Raw genomic sequence first — 15986 nt, 5'->3', positions numbered from 1 at the left:
TCTTGACTTTTTCAACGACTTTTCAATGGCTTTTGTTGTATATCACGCTGCAGCAAGTTATCAGAATCAAGTTAAAGATGGCTACATCCGTATAAGATTGTCAGTTGAGATCCACCACCGTTAATTAAATGTGTATGGACAGCTTTTTATGTAACATCAGTTACATCACTATTTCACACATCATAAAGAGTTAACATCATTTGGAACATGACAAGATATTTCCGAAGGAACAAGGACTTTGTGCTAAACTGGAAGGTACAGAACCTCTCAATGTGAATACTAGAAAACAAATTCAACAATTTCTATTGTGCTTGAAAAATCGGAGGCAGTGATACACTCCCTAATGATGATTTACAGGCAAGAACGTAAATGCGAATTGTTTTAACATAAACCCTTATAGGCTTTGAAAATCTTATTTAGCAATAAAAAACATATTTGTAATTTACTTTTATTAAAATGATGTTTACTTTTTTGAGATGCAGCTATAATGCATTTACTATACTGTACATAGAAGATGCATCTCTGCGCTAACAGACGACTTCATCTGTCAACTGCACTGACGTCTCGGCTGTCAGCGCTTATTGTGTCCCTCTGATGCCTTCTATAACATTATTACCTATCATATCTGAGTTGATGCAGTTAGATATGATCGGTAATAGGGTCATAGAAGGCATTTTTCCCTTTACAATATATGCCTGCAACCCTGCATGTCCTAATTGTATTACCATTTTTCTAGGATTTCAGCAGTCTTCTTTGTTTACCAGATCTATGGGCTACCAGTTATTGCCATTAGCAGATACAATTAATTAATACTAACAATTTCACCGTACACTAAGGGGGAATCTATTAATCTTTCTATGCCAGTTTTATGTCGTAGAAAAGTCACAAACTGCCCAAATTTCGGAATTAGTGGTAAAAATTTTGACTTTTTTGGCATTTTAAGGTGCACTCTGCACTTTTGAGAAAGGGATGGCACTCTTAATAAATGTATCACATCTTACTCCAGCAAGCTGTTTATTAAGACCGGTGTATGAAAAGGCTAGTCTTAGGCCTGATTCAGACAAACGTGTCCGCTTTTCGTCCGTGAAAAACAGACCGTATTTCATGCGTTTCGGTTCTGAGTGGTATCAAAGTGCTTTCCGTGTGGCGTCAGTGTTCCTGTTTTTTTTTCTCCCATCATTTCTTTAGCAACTGGTGCGTAAAAATCAAGGACAGCACACAAATGTCGTCCGTGTGCTGTCCCTGTTTTTCACACAACGTGCGTGAAAAAAAATCAAAGAGGTGTGAATAGCCCCATTGAGGTCCCTGTGCTGTCCGTTTTTTTAACGGACAGCACATGGACGTACGTATAATATGTTCGTCTGAATAAGGCCATACGGATTGTAAACTTTGTTATGTGTAAACGGTCACTCACAAATCATATATTTGATGAATATATGAAGAGATTACAGTCTATTGAAATATTTCTTTTATACATTTTGCCCATAAGTATTCTTTTTTTATGTCACACAGACAGTTCAGTTCTGTGGGTTTTATCACTGCACACTACACCATCTAAAGGTGCTTCAGCAGAAACACAAATATGTTTAACTAATAATCGATAGGTACAATAAAGCGACAATTATATCTAAAATACGGGCCGTCTTCCAGTGCTTCCTTAGCTAATCAATATGGTTAGTGAAAATACGGTTTTGCAGTGACATTTCATAGTGCACAAGTTTTAATTTATTTTTAGAACATTTTATTTAAAAAAAAGATATTATAGCCGCGTAACAAAATGTATACGTTAGAAACATCACTGACCAATAACACGTCTTGTTGTCTATGTTAGCTAAACACATGCATGCTGTAAACAATTGTCCGCCTTTTCCTTTTACGTGATGTTTATCAGTTTTAAGATCTCTATTCCTCCTTTTTTTATAGAGCACATTTTCAGCTACATTCAGAATCCAAAGCCAGGTAAGGGCTGATCGATATGGCCACATGTACATAAAACATATCAGTCATAGAGGTAGAATCGAACATATAAGATGCATTTTCATAATAAATTACTTTATTTATGTCCTAAAATTAAAATCAGCTGTAATGTTGCAGCTTGGTCTGACACCGTAAGGGTATGTGCACACACACTAATTACGTCCGTAATTGACGGACGTATTTCGGCCGCAAGTACCGGACCGAACACAGTGCAGGGAGCCGGGCTCCTAGCATCATACTTATGTACGATGCTAGGAGTCCCTGCCTCGCTGCAGGACAACTGTCCCGTATTGTAATCATGTTTTCAGTACGGGACAGTTGTCCTGCAGCGAGGCAGGGACTCCTAGCATCGTATATAACTATGATGCTAGGAGCCCGGCTCCCTGCACTGTGTTCGGTCCGGTACTTGCGGCCGAAAAACGTCCGTCAATTACGGATGTAATTAGTGTGTGTGCACATACCCTAAGTAGTAACATAGAAGTGTAGCAGATCTCTATACCACAGACAATGGCACAAATAGATATGTAGACATGTATAGTATTTGTGATATTTATTTTAAACTACGTTAATTACAGGAGTATTCTCAACTCAGACATTTATGGCATATCCTCAGGACATACCAGGAATGTCTAACGGGTGCGGGTCCCACCTCTGAGACCCACAACTATCTTGAGAATGCATTTAGGCAGTGAACTAGGGGTTTGTGTGGTTCGCTCCTTTTACTTCTACAGGCATTACGGAAACAACTAAGATAGGGTGCCACCTCTATGTTTATTCCACCCGGTCCCCCATATTTCAGATTCAGGACCTGCCATTATCAGAATTGATGGCATATCCTGAGTATATGCTATAAATATCTGAGTTGTGAGAACCCCTTTAATAAAATAAAAAACCTTGCAAAGCACAGCATACCCTTGTGTACTATAAATAGAAGGAGTGTGCAACCTGTGGTTCAGCAACGGTTGTGAAATGCCAACTACAAACATACTCTAATAACTTTTGGGAGTTCTAGTTTCATAACATCTGGAGGGCCACATGTTGGAGACTTCTTATACAAAGATAAAGACCTCCAAGTATGGATCCATAATAGAAGTCCCTACTGTACCTCCATACGGAGGCATACATATTTTTCTGATGGATTCACATGGAATCCATAAGAAAAATAATTGTCATGTTCCATTGCATGCTGAATTACAATAATATTCTCCCCTAGAATAATTAATTTTAGGGGAGAATTTAGCACCATACAGCAGCACACTTTATAGACCCAGAGGGATAGGTTTTCCCTCTGCATGACACCTAACCTCAATGACATTGCAACGGTCTCTATCCTATGCATTATATCAGCTGTTCTGGGTCCTATAGTGAGGAGGGGTAACCTTTTCCTGCAAGGTGATAAAGGCCCCCACAAACAGAGCTGTGCACCACTGCTCTGCTCCCTAGCTGTTCTCCCCATCGGTCGGAGTGGTTGAGGTTTATATTTATAAAATATTTCTGTTTACAGCAGGCAAGTCCCCAGTGTGAACAGTTTGAGAACACCAGTTTTATATCATACCCAGATCCTCTTAATCACTTTTTGAGCACTTTCATGTACCACTTTACCACGTGTGCATTTGTTCTTATCTCACATCCATTTTTAGCTTTTTTTTTTATTTTTTGTTAAAAATATGCTTTTATAGTTTTTATAATGTGTTTATAATAGAAGTAAAGTGATAAGATGTGTATGTGCAAACAGTTTCAGATGTAAATGGCAAGGCTTTTGTTCTTTGTAAATACTCATGCATTGACTATGGTTGGAGTTTAATTCCATTGTAAACAGTATTCTCTGCTCCAGCATCAAAGGTTGGGTTATCGTACACATATTTTTGTACATTATTTTCAAGTTCTGCTTGATTAGAGTAGTGGGTTTGGCTCTGAGGCGGCCAAGTTGGGTCATTCCAAAGAGCTCTTTCTAACACTCTGTACTGACTGCTTGATCGATAGTTAAAACATGATTTCATCATTAGCCACAGTCTTCGGTTTTCGATAAATCCTTCCTGTAAGATAGTAAGATAAATTATTGTCACTGCTTGCAAATGGTATGGTATGGATCAAGAGATTGTTTCTGTATATGCACAGATTTGCTAAATATATTTATTTAGACAAGGCTGCCAGTAGGGGGAGCAAACTCAAGACAGATAAATTCCGAATGAACTCCATAAACATCGTGAAAGATTGGTAGGCGCAACATGCTCAGAACAGATAGCAACAGTGACACAAGGTATAAAGTCCAAAAGCAGAACTTGCTTGTGTTCATTTGGCATCCAGAAGAAGGACAAAACAAAAAATCCTGCTTGTCTGAGCAATAACTCCTCCAGACAGTTATCCTCACTATACCAGGGCAGCTCTAATTGGTACTGGACACACAAAAATGACGTCCTACCCAGTTTTGTACTAATTGGTTACTTGTAGATACATCAGCTGTGAACTGCCCTAGCAACAGACAGAAGTCTTTACTCAGCTGTTACACAGGTTGGCTTCCTGGGATCCCTGTCGGAGAGCTTTGATTCCGCTATCACCCCAGGCTGAAAGCAACTTCTGACTTCCATACACCCTTCTTTAAGGGATTGCACACTTGCACACTTATTTGCACACACCTAATAGTAAAAGACCAAGCTTGAACTGGTTGAGTGGGAGCCCACTCTTCTCTACCCACACTACGAAAACACAATTCTGACTGCTATAAAAAGAAAAACATGACATGTCTTCCTCTATCAAGCAATGATCATGTCTGCCTTCAGTTTGCTCCCCCTAGTGGTAGATTTGTGCTGAATAAATGTGCATATTTAAAGGAAATCTGTCTGCAGTTTTGATCGCTTAAAACTGCTGACAGCTGTAACTATAGTCCAAGGTTTTGGCTATAGTATTGCCAGCAGGGGGTAGTGTGAAACCTCCATGCCACCAAGGGTTTTGACTTGGGGCTACTCCAGGTAGTTGAGTCTAACGGAACCCCTGAGCTTTACCCTTTAACCACTGTTGAAGGATGTGGTCTTCGCTGCAGGGGATTCCTGGGCCGCTACCCCCAACGTCATCTCCATTAGTGATGGCTGACATAGAAGGAGGCAGAGTAATAAATGTAGCTTAAGGTCTGGGCAGACGGAAGGGGTTCCACACAGTATAACGTAGCAATAGGTCTGGGCAGACGGCAGAGGATCAAAACGGAGAACGTAGCGATAATTTAGGGCAGGCGGCAGTCACGGATGGTCAGGATCAGGCAGAAGGTCGGTACACGGAAATATAGCAAAAACTTCAAGCAGGAGAACTGGGGGATTAGTAACGCAAGATAGACTAGAAACGAAATTTCTGTGGCAATGATCGCTAGAGCAGGAGAAGCTTTATAGCAGAGTCAGATGGTGATTACAAATTTTGGGATGCGTTGGCCTTTGAAGAATTGCAGGGTCAGCGCATATGCACCCGCTAGGACAAAGTGTAGTGCGCCGGCAGTTAGAGCGGCCGCCAAATGCAGAGGAAGAAGAGCAGCATTGCAGAAATTTAAGCTGAGGAGAGGTAAGCAATCTGTGGGGAACGGGGAGCTATACAACAGCATTATATAGAAGATGGGGAGAGCAGCGTAACATACCCGTGGTCAGGGCCGGTGTTAGGGCGGCAAACTGGCCAATTGCCCAGGGCCTCATCTTCTTAGGGCCATCTGCCCACTAAAGCAGCTGCTACAGGGCACGAGGGTACCTGCACCACCCAGCACATAAAGTTTATGGGCCGGGTCGCACAGGCTCCTTCATGCCCAGAGAGGGCCCTGGTGCTAGTGACAGCCACATTCAATTGTATCGGAGTCCTCAGAACGTAGATACAATTAAATATTATAGGCTGCAGGCCACGTTAGGCCTGCAGCCTATAAGGCACTTGGAAGAATCCCTATGCAGGCCGGCGTGAGGATGTAAGTGCATCACAATGGCCTGCAAAAAGGGTCCCGTCCGGAGGCTGTGATGCAGCTCCGTCCGTAGCGGGAACGGGGCAAGATAAGTAAAATTTTTTGGGTGGGGGGGCTGTGTGGACCTATATACAAGGGGGGTTGTCGTGTGGCACTATATACAAGGGGGGCTGTATGGAATTTTATACAAGGGAGTGGGCTGTGTGGCACTATACACCAGGGGAGCTCTGTGGCATTATATACAAGGGAGGGGGCTGTGTGGCACTATGTACAAAGGGGAGCTGTGTGGCACTACATACAAGGGGGGGCTGTGTGGCACTGTATACAAGGGAGAGGGGCTATTTGGCACTATATAGAAGGAAGGGGAGAATTATATACAGTAATTCAGCATTTAGGACCCCACTTTTAACTTTGCCCAGGACCACACTTTGTCTAAAACCAGCCCTGCCTGTGGTGACGATAATGCAGGTTACATGACTGAGAAATCGACACTTTAATGCCCCCAGCACCTTAATGTGTTGTGCTTTGGGCTCTCTTTACTGAACACTCCCCAGTTGCTCTTTAATGTTCCTTCGGCGACTACTGGAGCTAACATTTAGAGCAGAGGAGGCACATGTGCTCACCACGCCGGGGACATTAAAACGTAGATATATCAGTGAACCTGCATGACTTCTACCACAAGTATGATTGCGCTGCTCTCTCCTTTCTCTATATAGCGATGTCAGCAGTTTTGAGGAGTTAAAACTGCTGACAGATTCAATTTAACAAATTTGTGTATGCAAATAAATAACTGGATTACAATATAGTATTACATTTAAATGTAAATGTAAAATTGGCCATGCATTTATGTAGTAAAACATGTAATAAAAGTTTCCCTTTTCCCGTTCCCTGCTATCAATTCAGCCCAAATTTCTATATTTAGCATATTATTATAGCATTTGAAACTTATTAAGATGCAGTGGCAAAGGTGAACATACTCAACTATAGGTCATTTAGGAAATGCTACGGACAGTATATGTGATAGCAATATGAGTATGGCACTATATACAAGGAGGGCTGTGTGGCCCTATATAAAAGGGGGCTGTGATGCCACTATATACAAGGGGGGCTGTGTGGCACTATGTACAAGGGGGGCTGTGCCGCACTAATATACAAGGGGGGGCAGTGCGGCACTATTTACAAGGGAGGACTGTGTGGCACTATATACAAGGGGGAGCAGGGTGGCGCTATATACAAAGGGGAGCAGGGTGGTGCTATATACAAGGGGGAGCAAGGTGGCACTATATACAAAGGGGGTTGTATGGCACTATATACAAAGGAGGGTTGTGTGGCACTATATACAAGGGGGGCTTTGTGGCACTATATACAAGGGTGGGCTCCGTGGCACTATGTACAAGGGGGGACTGTGTGGCACTATAAACAAGGGGGGACTGTGTGGCGCTATATACAAGGGGGGGCTGTCTTGCACTATATACAAGGGGGGGGCTGTGTGGCACTATGTACTAAGAGGGGCTGTGTGGCACTATATACAAAGAAGGGTGGCTGTGTGGCACTGTATACATGGGAGGGTTGTGTGGCACTATATACAAGGGAGGGCTGTGTGGCGCTATAGACAAGGGAGGGCTGTGTGGCACTATATACAAGGGTGGGCTGTGTGGCACTATAAACAAGGGGGGACTGTGTGGCACTATAAACAAGGGGGGACTGTGTGGCACTATATACAAGGGGGGCTGTCTTGCACTATATACAAGGGTGGCTGGGTGGCACTATTTACAAGGGAGGGGGGCTGTCTGGCACTATATACATGTGAGGGCTGTGTGGCACTATATACAAGGGCGGGTTGTGTGGCACTATATACAATGGGGGGCTGTGTGGCACGATTTACAAGGGGGGCTGTGTGGCACGATTTACAAGGGGGGCTGTGTGGCACTATCTACAAGGTGGGGCTGTGTGGCACTATCTACTAAGGGTGGGGAATGTGGCACTATCTACTGGGGGGCTGTATGGCACTATATACAAGGGGAGGGCTGTGTGGCAATATCTACAGGGAGCAGTGTGTGGTGCTGTCTACAGGGGGCTGTGTGGCACTGTCTACAGGGGGCTGTGTGGCGCTGTCTACAGGGGGCAGTGTGGCACTGTCTACAGATGCTGTGTGGCACTATCTACAAGGGATGCTCTGGCACTATCTACAGGGGGGCACAAAGGAGGCATGGTTACTGAGGGATCACTTTTGTTGTGTCCAGCACTGGATATCATTAATGCAGTCTGGGGCACTGTGGATTACAAGTTTGTTTAGAGGATGGGGTATATGTGTGGAGGGTGCTGGAAAAGCGAGAAACCAACATGTCTGTGTGTCAAATTCTGCAGAGACGAGTCATGGCTGGAATAAGTCATCACAGTGATCTGGGCCAGATGGAGGAAAAAAAGGTAAAGTAAACGACTCTAATCATAGAAAACATCACCTAAGAAAACATCACCACTATCTATAGGGGGAGCTATTTGTCCTGGATATAAATGTGCTGTAATAACTAACAGGGTCTGAAGAGCTCCTGTGTATAACTGGTATCTACCACTATATTGTCACTATAAGTTAGTAATATTGGTCTTTATATAGTGGTTTTTCATTCAGTGACAGTATGGGGGTATTATTCAGTCACTATGTGGTTATGGTGTGGCAGTATTATTCAGTAACAGCATGGTGGTATGAAGGCTGCACTGTCTATGAGGCGAGATGAGCTTCCATGAGACCGCCACCCCCTCTTGCACTAATTGTACGTGCTTCTGTAGCACACAGATACATGCATTAGCGCTGAATGGCTGGGCACGTTCCGTGCCTGACCATTCAGCGCCTTAAAATGACACTGATTGGCGGGGCAAAATGACTTGCCCCGCCAATCAGCGCCTTTCGACAATGCTAGCTGCGTGATGACAACATTGCGCCCCTACCGTTATAGAAAGGCGCTGCTTGACGTGGCAAGTCATTCTGCCCTGCCAATCAGAGTCTTTCAACTATGCTAGTGGCGCCATGATGTCTTCGCGCCGCTTGCATCGTTCAGCCCCAGCAGACCTGCTCAGAAGAGAGCAGGTCTGCATTCCCACCCGTCAACATGGGAACGGGATCATGTAAGTATGTAAAGTTTTTTTTTCTAATAAAACTGAGTGGCATTATCTACAGGGGGGTCTATATGTGGGGATGAGGAGCACTATCTATAGGGGGAGCTATATGTAGGGCACTATCTACAGGTTTGGCTATATGTGGGACACTATATACAGGGGGAGCTATATGTGAGGCACTATCTACAGGGGTGGCCTATATGAGGAACTCTATCTTTAGGGGGAGCTATTTGTAGAGCACTATCTACAGGGGTGGGCTATATGTGGGACACTATATATATATACAGGGGTGGGTTACCAATGGGGCACTATCTATAGGGGGCTATATGTGAGGCACTATCTACAGAGGTGGGCTATATTCGGAGCACTATCTATAGGGGGAGCTATATGTAGGGCAGAATGGTGGCTCAGTGGTTATCACTATTGCTTTGCAGCTCTGGAGTCCATATGTGGGCACTATCAACAGGGGGCTGTATGTGGGCCACTATTTACAGGGGCTTATATGTAGGGCACTAACTACAGAGGCTCTGTGGGCATCACTATCTACAGGAGGGCTATTGGGGCACTATCTACAGGGGGAACGGTGTGTGTGTTTCTGGGACACAGTTTATGGTACTAGTATAATCAGGCACACAGTGTATGGCGATATTATAATTAGAGGTGCAGTGTACAGCGCTATTATAATTAGAGGTGCAGTGTATGGTGCTATTGTATTTAGGGGCGTTCAGATTTTTATCTTCAATTATAGGTGCAGAAATGTTTTAAAAGTGAATAGCTGAAGACATTTCAGAGGAAAACTGCAGAAATGGGTTGTGGCCGGGAGAAGTCATCATAGAGGTCTGGACCGAATGGAGAAGAAAAGAGAAAAATAACTAGAATCTGAGACGCCACTAGTGAGTCACTTAATGTAAATGTTTATTCTGCCTCTACTCAGTAATGTAGTCACTGCATGATCTGCAGCGCGATCATCAAAACCACAAAAAAGGCCATACTCACTAGGTAGGTGGGTGGGTGAAAACCCGTTCCCATCAGGACGCAGACGGGTCAAAGAATGCTGCAGAAGGAGTGTGCATTAAATAGTGATAGCCCCTCCCACTAGTTTTGAGGGGAGTGGCGGACTAAGTGCTCAAAGGTGTGCGATAAATGAGTGTCAGTGTAGTGCTAGGGTGTGAATGGATGGTAAAAAATAAATATGTATGTATGAAAGTGTCAGAACTGTGTAATAATGTAATAAAAAATAAATAAATAAATAAATAAATAAATGTGATGAATAGGGGTCAGTGCTGTGAATAGTACATGGGGTGTCAGTACTATGTGTAATACGTGGAGGGATAATGTGCTGGTCGTCAGGCATGGCGTATCTTGCCGAATAACAGCCTATTTGTAACGCCGCTAGTGTTAGCTAAAGCGGGCTGCTCTGCATTCCAAACCAAACGCCAGCACATCATGCCCTCCCAGCATATAAGACCCGGCTGCGTCCTGAAAAAAAGTGTAGTATAAGTAGTAAGAAATATCCATGAAACATGGGGTATTAGTTGTTATTTTGGCCAAAATACGCAAAGCTCGCAACCCAACGTCAAGGGTCCCCAGTGCCTTGCGAGTCCCTAACCAGAACTTTTCGTTCCTAATTTAAAAACACAAACAGAAAAAATGGGACATAAAGATCATCAAAACCACAAAAAAGGCCATACTCACTAGGTAGGTGGGTGGGTGGGTGAAAACCCGTTCCCATCAGGACGCAGACGGGTCAAAGAATGCTGCAGAAGGAGTGTGCATTAAATAGTGATAGCCCCTCCCACTAGTCTTGAGGGGAGTGGCGGACTAAGTGCTCAAAGGTGTGCGATAAATGAGTGTCAGTGTAGTGCTAGGGTGTGAATGGATGGTAAAAAATAAATATGTATGTATGAAAGTGTCAGAACTGTGTAATAATGTAATAAAAAATAAATAAATAAATAAATAAATAAATGTGATGAATAGGGGTCAGTGCTGTGAATAGTACATGGGGTGTCAGTACTATGTGTAATACGTGGAGGGATAATGTGCTGGTCGTCAGGCATGAAATGTTTTAAAAGTGAATAGCTGAAGACATTTCAGAGGAAAACTGCAGAAATGGGTTGTGGCCGGGAGAAGTCATCATAGAGGTCTGGACCGAATGGAGAAGAAAAGAGAAAAATAACTAGAATCTGAGACGCCACTACTCAGTAATGTAGTCACTGCATGATCTGCAGCGCGATGATGCGTGGTTTGATGATTATATGACTTTTTTTGTGAAACAGCATCTCCCAGCATATCCTTACCATTGTTTGGGCCATGCTGGGAGCTGTAGTTTTACACCATACAAACCTACAGCAGGGGTTGCACGAAATTGAGCAGTATTTGTTCTGGTGTTTATATATGCACTGAGCTTGGTTCGGCTGCTGTATTTATGTATTGAGCTTGGTTCTGGGGCTGTATATATGTACTAAGCTTGGTTCTGGGGCTGTATATATGTACTGAGCTTGGTTCTCGTGTATTTATGTACTGAGCTTTGTTCTGTTGCTGTATATATGTACTGAGCTTTGTTCTGGTGCTGTATTTATGTAATGAGCTTTGTTCTGGTGCTGTATATATGTATTGAGCTTGGTTCTGGGGCTAGATATACAGATTGAGCTTTGTTCTGGTTATGTATATATGTACTGAGCTTGGTTCTGGTGTTACATATATGTACTGAGCTTGGTTCTGGGGATGTATTTATGTGCTGAGCTTGGTTCTGGGGATGTATTTAAGTACTGAGCTTTGTTCTGGTGCTGTATATATGTATTGAGCTTGGTTCTGGAGCCGTATATGTCAGTGCCTGGTTCTGATGTTGTAATTATATAAGATATATTTATAATAACAAAATTGCAGGGCAGATGGGATTATTTTCATTTCATTGTATATTTAATGGGAACCTATCTGGTAGTTTTAACCCCTTTGACATCCACCATGCGGCAATACATGACCTGACAGTATTTCCAAATGTATGTTTTTTTCAGATGCAGCAAAATCTATAAAGTCCACTTTTAAAACGGTGCACACTTTATGCTAATTACTCAATGAAGTGTCACGGGGTGGTGCCACTATCCGGACGAGTCATATAGTGCTGCCTCCAAACCCACTTTTCCATGTTTGATTGACATCCCCCCTGGCTGATACAACTTTCTCGGATGCGCCATTGCTTGTACTACTTTGGCACGCACCAAGAAGCGAGGTGTACTCTGCCCGGCTTCATCGCTGCACTGCGCATTTCAGGGGAGTACAAGGCAATGGCGCATCCGCAAGAGTTTGAGGAGGCTGGTAGTGATGTAGAACAGCTTCCCCTCTTGGTTTAGGACGTGGATATGCTGGTTTGATGCAACATTTTTTTCAGATGCTTACATACTAGGAACGCATATTTAGGGGTTTAGGTGGGAGTGTGGGGGTTTGCCACTTATCAGGGTGTAAATGTTTTTAATTATTCTTGTGGTGTATTTACTTTAAATAAAAATATATGTTTGTTATATACATAGTCATTCTATGGTATTTTTTTTGCCCTACGTAGAAACCGGTTTGTGTTTTGTGTTTCATACTGTAGAACAGCCAGGGGGATGTCAATAAAAATCTGGTAGATGCCATTTCAATTTTCACCTCAGGCAGGAGAAAAGCTAGAATCGGCCCTGGGTGGTATTATTCAGTCACTATGTGGTGATGGTGCGGTGGTATTATTCAGTAACAGTAGGGGGTATTATTCAGTCACTATGTAGTGGTATTATTCAGTAACAGTATTATTCAGTCACTATGTGGTTATGGTGTGGCAGTATTATTCAGTAACAGTATAGGGGTATTATTTAGTCACTATGTGGTTGTGGTGGTATTATTCAGTAACAGTATGGTGGTATTATTCAGTCATTATGTGGTTATGGTGTGGCGGTATTATTCAGTAACATTATGTGGTTATGCTATGGCGGTATTATTCAGTTACAGTATGGGGGTATTATTCAGTCACTATGTGGTTATGATGTGGAGGTATTATTAAATAACAGTATGGGAGTATTATTCAGTCATTATGTGGTTATGGTGTGGCGGTATTATTCAGTAACATTATGTGGTTATGCTATGGCGGTATTGTTCAGTTACAGTATGGGGGTATTATTCAGTCACTATGTGGTTATGATGTGGAGGTATTATTAAATAACAGTATGGGAGTATTATTCAGTCATTATGTGGTTATGGTGTGGCGGTATTATTCAGTAACATTATGTGGTTATGCTATGGCGGTATTATTCAGTTACAGTATGGGGGTATTATTCAGTCACTATGTGGTTATGATGTGGCGGTATTATTCAGTAACAGTATGGGAGTATTATTCAGTCATTATGTGGTTATGGTGTGGCGGTATTATTTAGTGACATTATGGGGTATTATTCAGTCACTATGTGGTTTTGTGTGGCGGTATTATTCAGTTACAGTATAAGGGTATTATTCAGTCACTATGTGGTTATGATGTGGAGGTATTATTAAGTAACAGTATGGGGGTATTATTCAGTCACTATATGGTTATGGTGTGGTGGTATTATTAAGTAACAGTATAGGGGTATTATTCAGTAAAAGTCTGGTGGTATTATTCAGTCACTATGTGGTTATGGTGTGGCGGTATTTGGACCTTATATTGTGTTATTATTGGTAATATTGGTCTTATAATAGTGAGTTGTGTTCAGTAACAGTATGCAGGTAATATTTCATGTGGTATAGTGGTATGATTTAATAACTGTATATGTATATAGATTTAAAAAATTGTGTGAGAGGGGGGTCCTATGCTTTGGGGCTTGCAACACTCCTGGACGCTCTAGAAATCAGAGATGCAGTTCTCTGACCACCGTCTTCTGAATTGACTGTATTATTGATACAGTAATTCAGCATTTGGGACCCCACTTTTAACTTTGCCCAGAGCCACACGTTGTCTAAAACCGGACCTGCATGTGGTGACGATAATGCAGGTTATATGACTGAGAAATCTACACTTTAATGCCCTCAACCCCTTAATGTGTAGTGCTCTGGGCTCCCTTTACTGAACACTCCCCAGTTCCCCTCTAGTGTTCCTTCGAAGCTGGAGCTGACATTTAGAGCTCTCCGCCCTGGGGACATTAAAACGTAGATATCTCAGTCAACCTGCATGACTTCCACCACAAGTATGATTACGCTGCTCTCTCCTTCCTCTATATAGCAATGTCAACAGTTTTGAGGGGTTAAAACTGTTGACAGATTCCATTTAATAAATCTGTGCATTCAAAGAAATAATAACTGTATTACAATATAGTATTCAATTTACTAGGGTAAAATGGGCCATGCATTTCTGTACTAAAACATGTAATAAAAAAGTGTCCCTTTTCCCGTTCCCTGCTAGCAATTAAGCACAAATTTCTTTATTTAGCATATTATTATAGCACTTGAAACCTATAATGCAGTTGCAAAGGTGAACGTACTCAACTATAGGTCATTTAGGAAATGTTATGCTAAGGACAGTATATGTGATAGCAATATGAGTATTCTTTATTTTGCTCCAATGTAATGGAGCACACATATATTTTGTGAATGGTTACAAGTACTTATGTTTGTAATATTTTAGATCAGGAATGTTTTTGCCGGGTCAAACAACCTTCAAATGTAAACTTTTTCTTGATTGTTTTAGCAGTAGGAAACTTGCATATTTAAGTGTTTATTGTAGGAGAGGGTTATAGGAAGACAAAGAGAATAATCCATGGGAGGAGCTGCAGAATGCTCTTACTGCATAGAGGATGGATAATTACTCTTTCACACTGCAGTATTGTGATTAGTATTTTTCATCAGGTTTTGTGAGCCAAAACCAGGAGTGGGTCCAAAACATGGAAGAGGTGCAAATCTTTCCATTCCACTTTATCTCTGTGTAGGTTCCACTCATGGTTTTGGCTTCCATATACTGAAGCAAAATACTGCCGTGTGAAAGAGGCCTTAAGCTTCGTTAACATCTGCGTTGGGGCTCCATTCATTGGGTTCCATCGGAGCTGTCCGTCAGGGGAACCCATGAACGGAATCCAAACTGAAACAAATGGAAACAATAGGTTTCCGTTTGCATCACCATTGATATCAATGGTGACGGATTAGGTGCAAATGGTTTCCGTTTGTCATCGTTGTTTAAGCGTTCCGTCGTTTTGGTGGAATCAATACCGTAGTCTACTGCGCTATTTATTCTGTCAAAACTATGGAAAACAACCCTTAAACAACGTTGACAAATGGAAACCATTTACACCGGATCCATCACCATTGAAATCAATGGTGATGCAAACGGAATCCTACGGTTTCCGTTTGTCTCAGTTTGGATACTGTTCATGGGTTCCCCTGAAGGAAAGTTCAGACAGAACCCATGAATGGAGTCCCAACGCAGCTGTGAACGAAGCCTAATCTGAGCAAAGACTGGCTAAATGTCCAAGCTAATGCAAGCAACTAAATTATATCCCTCTATTTTTGGATATTGCTCATTTATGTAGGGTCATCTTTGCCATAGAAAAGATATTGTCGAAAGACTTCTAGCTATTTGGCAGGCTATGGTAGTCTAGTTTACACTGCAAAATATTTTGAACAAAGCTTAAAATGTTGTTGATAGCGTCCACAAAAAATGAAATATACATAAATATCATTATGGTCTAACAACAGAAATTAATAAATCAATAAATAACCAGCAACGTCAATATAAACTTATTACAAAAATAATAAAAGAAATAAAAACAACATAATTGAACTCTTAAACAATAAATAAAAAGCATTACCTCAACTAGATACGAAACAACAAAAAGTACAGCCACCATAATAATGGTATTCCACCTCCAGTAGTATGGCATGCAGACAAGCTGTGTAGGGAGAATAAAGTTAAAATGTTTCAGATTTCTTCCACCTAATACAATTGTTCAAAGCAGATCTGTCACTTATAACATGG

At 42.0% G+C, this 15986-nt stretch overlaps 1 protein-coding gene across 1 annotated transcript in view; it reads right to left on the bottom strand.

Moving 5' to 3' along the window:
* Positions 1 to 3764: 3764 nt before the first annotated feature.
* Positions 3765 to 15986, bottom strand: part of LOC142760472 (putative cation-transporting ATPase 13A4) — a 136278-nt gene continuing 124056 nt past the window's right edge. The window contains exons 30-31 of the mRNA XM_075863664.1: positions 15820 to 15900; positions 3765 to 4013 (exon numbers count right to left, since the gene is read on the bottom strand). Of these exons, the coding sequence (XP_075719779.1) occupies positions 3765 to 4013; positions 15820 to 15900 (330 nt within the window). The remainder of the gene's footprint in view (positions 4014 to 15819; positions 15901 to 15986) is intronic.

This window comes from Rhinoderma darwinii, chromosome 4 (genome assembly GCF_050947455.1).
Source record: "Rhinoderma darwinii isolate aRhiDar2 chromosome 4, aRhiDar2.hap1, whole genome shotgun sequence".
Taxonomy (NCBI): Eukaryota; Metazoa; Chordata; class Amphibia; order Anura; family Rhinodermatidae; genus Rhinoderma; species Rhinoderma darwinii.
This window is presented reverse-complemented; position numbering and strand designations above follow the sequence as displayed.